Source organism: Antedon bifida, chromosome 2 (assembly GCF_963402885.1).
Source record: "Antedon bifida chromosome 2, ecAntBifi1.1, whole genome shotgun sequence".
Lineage (NCBI taxonomy): Eukaryota > Metazoa > Echinodermata > Crinoidea > Comatulida > Antedonidae > Antedon > Antedon bifida.
The window spans coordinates 28,268,428-28,278,493 of NC_136227.1; the positions used below are offsets into that span (position 1 = coordinate 28,268,428).

At 33.7% G+C, this 10,066-nt stretch overlaps 1 protein-coding gene across 1 annotated transcript; it reads right to left on the reverse strand.

The window, feature by feature from the left end:
- Positions 1-531: 531 nt before the first annotated feature.
- On the reverse strand, positions 532-6,949 carry LOC144836128 (cationic amino acid transporter 4-like). The gene is made up of 4 exons (XM_078691325.1): positions 6,751-6,949; positions 2,627-4,383; positions 2,077-2,185; positions 532-1,622 (listed from the first exon to the last, which is right to left on the reverse strand). The coding sequence occupies exons 2-4, from the start codon at positions 4,241-4,243 to the stop codon at positions 1,462-1,464; spliced, it is 1,887 nt and encodes a 628-aa protein (XP_078547451.1). The 5' UTR covers positions 4,244-4,383; positions 6,751-6,949; the 3' UTR covers positions 532-1,461.
- Positions 6,950-10,066: the final 3,117 nt, after the last annotated feature.

Sequence of the window (10,066 nt, forward strand, 5' to 3'; positions counted from 1 at the left end):
CGGACCGCCTGCTTGATATGCAGATGTCCTAACCATTAGACCACTGGGGCTTTCATGGTATTGTTCGAACTCGATTGGATAGCGACTCTTTAACATTCTCGGCGTGGTACGGCGGAACAGCACTAGTCCTCAGTTGTACGCACGCGTATATATATATATATATATATATATATATATATATATCTATTCAGTTGATGAAACGCCATATGTTTAGCCTATAGATTATTCGATTCACCTTAATAATTACGTTAAAGTTAAGGTCACTGAAAAAAAAATAAGCTGGTTATACATTTGTTTGATAAACAATGGACAAAAAAATAAAGTTCCGGTAATAACATTTTATTGTATGAGTTTACTATATAATTCAAAGATGAGGGCCTAACACGTATAAAATGAATGCTTTCTGAACTAGAATATCGTGTCATCATTGCAATATAAATATTACTAATAATAAAACACAATTACTTGCTGGATATGTATTATTACCGTTTTTGTCATCAACTCATTAAACTCCCGATATTTTATATTATATGCCAAAATATCCCTTGATGATAATCCCAATAATTATCCACCCACTAGTATGCCTAACACCAAGTATATACTTTGTTTGAATACTCCAAATTAATATACATACGGTACAAAATCAGTAGTGTTGCACTTTGCACTTTGTCAATGCTTTATTCAATACCCTCATATTTTGACAATCTACCAACTGTTAACCTTTAATTACAATTATACAGATCTTGGAAATTGTAAGTATTTTAACAATCTAACTCTAAAATGTTATACATGTTTTGTATTTTCATATATTTTCCAAGTTTTTTCAACTTTATTCGTATGATAAATTATCATTTTAATAAACCGAGAGGCCGATAACATAATTCACGTGGTGCTGGTGACAGATAATATTGACAAATGTCAGTGTCATTATGTATTGAAGCTTAAAAAGCGAAAGATAAATTGTAAACCATCACGTGATACAGAAAATAGAGGAAATGTTTTCACTACATGTTAGATCATTTAATCAAGATATAATAAGGCAGTGTGAATAGTTTATACGTCTCATCCTCAATGTTGTTGTTTTTTTCCATTCATTTGATATTTGGTGTAGGTGTAGACTACCGTATAACTTACTCATTAATCGTAATAAATAAGACATCGTCTTGGCCCAATACTAAATTAAAATTGACCATAATAAAAGCTACTGTACGTTACAAATACAAATTTGACAGGCATATTTGATATACTAGAAAAGATATTAATTCATTAATTTGAAAAGGTATTTGTAAGCATTGCATAATATAATCTCATAAGTAATATATAATAATTAAAAAGTCCATCAGATTACATCAATTTAGTAGGTTTTAAATTGAATCATTTGAATGTATTTGTACTGGGCGCCGTTTGAGACATTGTTAATTATGTCACTGTAACACAGTTATAAGGCACAGAAATGTATAACTACGTCTGGTTGATGCCATTGGTGCCACCATATGTTGCATCACCGTTTTCAGTCTGTCCCGCGTCGTTTAGTAGGTGTGTGTCGACAAGTGGTACAAATCCCATGGCCTCTTGATTGGCAATGCTGTGACTGTATCCGTAGCAACCGTATATGATTAAACCTATTTAATAATGACAAGAGAAATCAAAGAGTTATAAACTCTGCCAGGAGTCTAGGAGACACACATTTGAGATCTTTCAATTGTACGAATAGACCCGGCCAAATACGATTTCATGTTTAGTGAGCGTTGGGTGGAGGGGTCTAGTCAAAATTTACATTATTCGCGACTTACAAATTATATTTTGTCTGTTGGTATATTTACCATGATATTCACCATAATCTTTCAATATTTTTCCAATATTCATCACATAAAGGCTTAGTTATTCGGTTAAGTTGGTGACCTATACACCTACCCACCAAAGTTAGCGATGATCGGCCAATAAAACCAACTTAACAACGGGTAAATAACTAAGCCTGAATGGGCCCTAAGTTAATTCCCTTCATTGCAATTGGTAATTGACCGTGCTCGTTCCTTAGAATTTAGAGTAGAATTTATTGTTAAGTTGACTACTTACCAAGAACAACCCAGATGACGAACCTTATCCAGGTATAAGTGTCCAATTCAGCCATCAGGATCAAGTTTAACGTTATACTTGCAAATGGAAAGACTGGAACTAATGGAACCTGGATAGAAATAAATATTTGATTGTGTTAAATGAATGATGATCCCTATGTAAATATGAATTATTGAATTATACTATTATATTAATTATATATTGTACTATCTGATGGTGGATGTGACGTCAGAGGGCATCGTGGCCTGCCATTAGCATTACATTGACACCTGACATCAGAAGGAATTTCTGCAATGGACAGATATAGTGACCCCTTCCTCACGCGATAAGACAATATTTGATGGGAAGTTTAATGGCGGGTATGTATCCAAAAACGCCGTTGGTCCACTTACCATTGTAACCCGTATAAACATTAAAAGAGTAGGGGATCATCAAGTGTACTTATTGCCTTATTTCACTTCTGGAATAGTTCCCCCACCGATGTTAAGTTAGTCTATTCCCGATATGTTATTTTATCTACTTGGTGTTAGTTACTAAAATGAATCAATACCTTGAAATCGAGTTCAACCTCACTTTGGTGATGCATTGGTATCACCATAAATGACAATATCGTAAGAGAACCAAGAATGATGACATATATCACAGCCCACCATTCTCCTGCTAACAAGTCTTCATATTTATAGACAAGAACAATTGCTGTCATAAATTCACAAATTACACTGACGGCTAAACAGTACACAACTGTTTTGCCGGGCACTGAACTCTCAAGAAAGGAAAAACATTGGAAGCGTTCCTTCAATCGTCCAGTTAATAATTCCTTCTCATTAGAAATAGTTTCAGGTTCCTCTAAAATGTCACTAACCTCTCCATTAGAACTTTTATTAAGGACGGCAGGGCGGCCTCTTGGGTTGCGTATTGTGATGTTGCACAATTCTGGTGAGTATCTGACAATTATTACAGACGCGGCGACAAATGAGAAGCCGCACAAGGTGCCAATAGATAGAAATTCTATAAGAGCATCTAGATCAAAAAATATTGCTAAAACGATTGAAATTATCCCAAAAAAAACGACTCCAAATATTGGTACTTTCGTTCGTTCATTTACCTTAGCAAATACTTTAAAAAGAAGACCGTCACTTGCAATGGCGTAAAGTGATCGTGGTAGAGGAAATATATTTCCAAACGAAGAGGTAAGAATCGCAAGTACAGCTCCTAAACTAACGATGTATTTTGCCCAGTCTAAGCCAACATATTCAAACGCAGCAGAGAAGGCGGCGTCCGGATCAATATCCATGTAAGGAACCATTAATGTCAATCCAATTGAAGCTAGAATGTAGCAAGATGCAGAAACAATAAACGCGTATATCGTAGCCAGAGGTATACTTTTAGCTGGTGTTTTTGCCTCCTCACCGGAGACAGCAATGACTTCAAACCCAAGGTATGCATAAAAACATGTTGCCGCACCCGATAAGGTTCCTGTAAATCCGTACGCAAAATAACCATTTCCTACAGACCAGTTTGAGACATCAGCGTAAAACATAGATGTTACGAACATAAATACGACAAGCCCTAGACTTATTACAACAACTACGCTGTTGAGTTTTGTGGATAGGGCAGCTCCTGATGAAACTAGAATAATCAATATTACAATTAGAAGAGCTGCCATAATGTCTGGAAATTCAGAAAAGATATCAGACTGCCATTCTTCTCCGCCAAGAAGTGTATCTATTATAAACTGGTTAATGTAGCCACCAGTTAATTCATCAAAATATCCACTGAATGCCTTCGCTGTTGCCGCAGCTCCTACTACGTACTCCAAGAGAATATTCCAACCTACCAAAAACGCCCAGATCTCTCCCACTGCTACATATGCGAATATGTACGCAGATCCCGCTTTTGGAATTCTTGCACCAAACTCGGCGTAGCATATGGCAGCCAGTAGCGCTGCGATTCCGGCAATGAAATACGACAGACTTACAGATGGCCCAGCTGTGTTGGCAGCAACCTCGCCAGTTAATACAAACAATCCTGAGCCTATCATAGCACCGATGCCGAGTAGCGTCAAATCCCAGGTGGTAAGGCATCTTTCGAGCTGTGTCTCAAGTACATCTTCATCCAGAAGCTTTTTACGATTGATATTGGAAAGAACTCTTTTTAACCTAGACATTTTTAGTTAAAATACTTCTTCAAGTAACATCAGTATTTATCCATTCAGTTGATGAAACGTCAGATGTTTAGCCTATAGAGTCATAAAAAATCCACGTGTTTATTTGATTCACCTTCATAACAACGTTAAAGTTGACGTCACTGAAAAACAAAATAAGCTGGTTATACATTGTTTATAAACTGAAAACAAATGGACATAAAATATTAAGAATTAAGGACAAAGTTCTGGTAATAACATTTTATTGTATAACATTCAAAGATTATAGGTATGAATCGTATCTCCAATACTTTATTGTTATAATTATGTTCAAGCATAGTCAATAGAAAGTTGACTATGGTTCAAGAGGGTATCAACTTCATTTAAGCACGTAGTATTTAGTAGACTTACTGTTACTGTAAAGATGAGAATAGTGTTTCCCTTAAGCGTGGTTCCCACTAGTGACGCAACACAAGGACGTAACGCAACGCAAGTGAATTGACCAATCACAAGCGATGGCTTATTGGCTTGTGATTGCTAACTGTCTATAACTTCGCTTGTCATTGGTTAAAACGCTTGCGTTGCGTTTACGGCCTTGCGTTACGTTCTAGTGGGAACCAAGCTTTACGATTTGCATATCATATAGAGCATTGAACAATGCAGCCATTTTATAGTACTTTACGTATAGGCTCTTTTAAACAGAGTTATACGTAATACACCATTTGTTTTAAAAGCTTTTAATAAACCGTCGTTATTACACTAGAGTAAACAAGTCGTTAGTATAACCGTCTATTCCCAAGTGTTAGATTCGACATTATTATCACGTTGTGTGACTGTATTACAAATTACATTATACAGTACATGCTTTTATTGCTGCTGCTACGCAATAATGATAGGCCATACAGCTACAGTTAATATTACTAAAGGATGGCATCCATTATTAATGTAGATAACGAGGGTGTTATGAGGTCCTACACGTATAAAATTAATGCTTTCTGAACTAGAATATCGTGTCATCATTGGAATATAAATATTACTAATAATAAAACACAATTACTTGCTGGTTAGTATACTCTTTATTATGACCGTTTTAGTCATAAACTCATTAAACTCCCGATATGTTATATTATAATGACAAAATATCCCGTGAAATCTAATTTCTAAAATCATTATCTACCCACAGTAGGCCTAAAACTAAGTATATATTTTGCTTGAATACTCTAATACATATTAAATCAGTATTGTTGCACCTTACACATAATATTACCGATGCTTTATTCAATACCCTCATAATTTTACAATCATCTACCAAATTTTAACATTTAATGGGAGTTCACAACCTGAATTGATATAGTTATATATTATTATTAATTACCGAAAATAAACTGTTTAATATAATACTAAGAATTCTTAGGCCTGAGGACGAACAAAGCATATTGATCGAAACGTCGAGAAACTCAACAGTTCTTTTCAGAACTAAGATACGTGGTGTACCGCAAACTTTATATCAACATTTGATTTCGCCATTGTGTTTATTAGCGATTCTCATTTAGATTATAGAGTAATAAAAAGGCAATTGATAATTATTGAATACTATGCCATCCAGACAAAGATAGCACTTTCGCTTATCTTGGATGAGCACACATATTATTTTAACGGGTGTAATAATAAAAGCCTGAATTATTTTATGCATGAACAATATGGAACACAACAACGAAACCAAGCGTTTATTTATGTACAATTATATATCTAAAATGCCTATTGAAGTAGACAAAATGCGATCGAGTGATATTCATAATATAATTTTTGTTAGATTTGAAGTACTGTCCCATAAACTTTAATGTATCAAATAAAAATACATAATTATCCCTGACGCCACTTTACAGTCTTGTATTATAGCATGGAGAAATAAGTTAGGCTAACTTATTTCTCCATTATTATAGTCATTAGTTTCAAGCACTTGCCGTCCAACAACACACGCCTACAAAACATCTACTTCATTAAAAACAAATTTCGGGATGTTTCTACAAACAGAAAATAATATAACTCGTTGTTGTCATCTACTGTCATCTTGATCTTAAGCTCTGTCTACACTATCAAACTAGTTTGACAAATAAAGTGTGATGTGCCCAAATATGGTAGTGATAATAATGATGTCATCGTGTCCATATATGGCCGCATCATATTTTGTTGTCACATAAAGTTTGATAGTGTAGACATATAGCTTTACACAGTTTGTGGTATTTTATTCTTTTACTCGTCCCCATAATGTGAAGTGTATTCAGTAGCGAGTCCAGGTCGTAGCCCTCCCTTCGATTGACAGCTAAAATGACATTGTTTTGTTTTGATATCTATTTTTGACACACTATTTATATTATATACGTTCCACAGCGGTTCCCGTTTAGAAAATACCGGATCCCGGTTCTCGTGAATAATTATATTTCCTTTCAGCTTGAGTACAGTAAACAACAACAATTCTAAACTGTTTGTGTAAGTGAATTCTTTCTAAAATTCTAAAAAAGTATACGTACCAATCACTGTTGCTGTCCCATCTGTTCCATTATTGAAATCATACATCATGCACAACAGCTATATGGTTTAATTGTCGACACCGGTAATAATGAAATAGGCCTAGATAAATCGATAATTGTTGGCGTTTGCACAATAGAATCAAGTTTACGCTGGTATGCTTACCTCACGGCCATATGGTAACATATTGTGAATCGACAAGTCATTGTAAACGAGTATCTCATCAATGCATGAACCGTTAATTATGCATCCGTACGATTGAGGAGTGCCGGGTATTGTTTTATGCAGTTACGTATTTTATTTATAAATAATATTTTGACCTTGATTTACGCGTTTAAAATGATAAAGACAAATCAAGCAATTGCAGCGATAATTATATCAATCTAAGTATTTATTAATGGTGCTTGTAATAATTATACAATTATGATTTGATTATGTCCTTAAGCACTTAAATAGGCACACGCGTGTACGGTTTTGTCCAAAGCGCAAGAACAGCTCTAAAGCTCTGTCTACAGTAAGTAATAGTAATATCGGGCGTAAATCGGAGTTTACATAAGTGAGTTAACTATCGTCGCGCAACCGCGTACAGGCCAATTTACACAGACGAGCGGTAAACGGCAATAGAAATATAGAATCTATTATCTATATGTTATTATTCCTTATGACCATTTACACAACGTGGCACAAGCTACGCGGTTTTCCTTACGGCGTGTGTGAACACTGCTCGTTGTAGTACAGAGTTATTTAGTAGAGTCATTATTATACCAGAATATAATATATTATTTAATCTGCATGTTAATAAAAAAGCATATTGGCTTTGAATTTTCATGTACATTTGTAAGCTTTTATTTTATCTTTTGACATTGCAATAATGTATAACCATGGTAAAACTCATAATTTAAAAATTCATATAATTTCGATTAAGGTAAACTAGATAAACTTAAATTATACTGTTATTCAATTATACTTTCATATACAAATATTAGTATTATGATCATGAATATTTATAACAAAAACGTTCACAAAGTTCAGTACCATCCGTTCAAATCACGTGTAGGTTTAAAATATTAATAACATCCCTTATGTTCTATTATTTAAATGACCATTCAAAATATCTCTAATTGATCTATTGATGTACTTTATTATTCTAAGTAGTAGATCTTAAATTCTGATTGTACAGTTAATATTTAATTAATTTACTATACTCTAGTCTCGTTTTCTGAGTAGATAAGCGAACATGAGATTATATTATGTTCGTTTTCCTGTTTTTCATTTTTAGTGCATTGTGACATTCGAAGAAAGATTATAAATAATGAATACATTTTTTCATTATTTTAATTTCAGCACTTCTTGATTATACTATTTGTAACCTTTGAATATTTAAATAGCGTTAGTAAGGTAAGCCTAAAGGTAAATGGATGTATCGTCCACACGCTTACTGAAAACTGAAGAAATGTTGGCATATATGGCGTTTCATACGCATTATCTTTATCTCACAAACTCTATTTTAAAGACAAAAATGGAATGGTGGACTGACCAGAAAAATGACAAAAAAACATTTATGTATAGGCCTATTATTCACTGTCTTTATAAAACATAACATGCCAGAGACAACTACAGTATATTGCTAGCTATATATGTCTCTGCACATGTTAACAGACTACAATCAGGTTAAAATTACATGCATAGAAATACAATATAATGTTTTTGGTGAAAGTATGATCGATTCCACGATATTATGACATATCGTTAAAATGTATTAGTAGTTATTTATTTTTTATTAAAAACTCTAAGTTGATATTTAATTATGCTCGATCTATTGTTATCAAAAAATTAATTTTGTAAACCGTATACAACGTTTATGATCTAGAAAATAGTACTGCTTTTATAGCTTGTTTCTTTCTTCTCATTTACCGACCATATTAAATTAATGATGCATACTATATTTATGTAATAATATTGAAATGAATACAATGTTATTGATGATCACGATGGAACTCTTTACGACTGTTTTTAATAAAAACATTATCATAACTGGGACATTACTTTGAATAACAATAACCTTGATTTTAAGCTTTTTAACAATTCTTCTAATTAGATAGTATATAGACTTGTTGTTGAAAGTAACCATGATTAAAAATAATATAATATAGGCCTCCCTACTAATAATGATTTTCAACAACATTGAATGATGAACGTTTTTAAACCAGTACACGTGAGTAAATAATTATCATTTTACACTGTTGGTGAGACATTTTCAGTTACTGTTTATTTGGCGAATTGAACACAAGTTCCGAAAACCATCGGTTTACTGTAAATCTTCTAATAGTAACCCATACTCTAATAGTAACCCCCTTCTAATAGTAACCCACCTTATAAGTCAATCTACAATAATAACCCACTACTCTAATAGTAACCCATGGGGGTTACTATTAGAGTCACAAAAACTTATGATGCAGCCCATATTTTGAAAATATAATGCATGTTGATCTCGGGAATGGGGGAGGATTGAGTTTATAAAATAAAGTTAGAGTTCAACCAAATTTGTTTATTCGTACTGTTTTATTATTTTGCTATGAGTTGCTGACCGGAAAAGTTGGGGGTGGGTTACTTTTTTCAGGTGCCTAATTTAAGATTAGTAATAGTAACCCACTACTCTAATAGTAACCCCCGCCCCCTTTCTAATAGTAACCCACCCTAAAAAACAATCAAAGAATTATAACCCAGGGTTACAATTAGAAGATTTACGGCATACCATTCTATGACAATTCGTGACCTTAACTCAAACACACACTCTTCGAATAGGGTTTTTGAACGTCTGTCTATAACAGGACATCATCTGTCTGTAATTTGAATTGTCCTGTTATGGACAAACATCCTCATCCTCAACGGCTCTTAAGAACAAAAATACCCTATATACTGTGGCGCACAATCTCTAAATGGTTGCAAAAAGATGAAAGTGCAATAGAACCATTATAGAACGATTAGACACCTTCTGTGCAGTAGAACCATAGATGCTGAACTCAACGTTATTAACCAATCAAATGGCAAGGATATACACCAATTAACCATCAATTATGATATTTTACTCAATTGTCATGCCCCAGTGGAAGAATATTCCAATAATGACAACGATTTAAGTATTCTGGTTATGGTTTACTCATGCAATAGATATAGAATTGGATATACAATTTGATACATGAGAAAATCAATTGTACGCTAGTAAGATTTGTTAACCATTTGTTCAAAATCAACATATAACTGGTCTACTCTGTGTCCAAAATCTGAGCGCAGTCTTCTTTTGAATAGCCTAGCTAG

Excerpts from the sequence above, each read along its gene's own strand:
- LOC144836128 (XM_078691325.1), bottom strand. The coding sequence starts at position 4,243 with ATGTCTAGGTTAAAAAGAGTTCTTTCCAATATCAATCGTAAAAAGCTT. Across the intron at positions 2,186-2,626 it reads AGGTTGAACTCGATTTCAAG|GTTCCATTAGTTCCAGTCTT; the intron begins GTATTGATTCAT and ends ATTTCTATCCAG. Across the intron at positions 1,623-2,076 it reads CGTCATCTGGGTTGTTCTTG|GTTTAATCATATACGGTTGC; the intron begins GTAAGTAGTCAA and ends ATTATTAAATAG.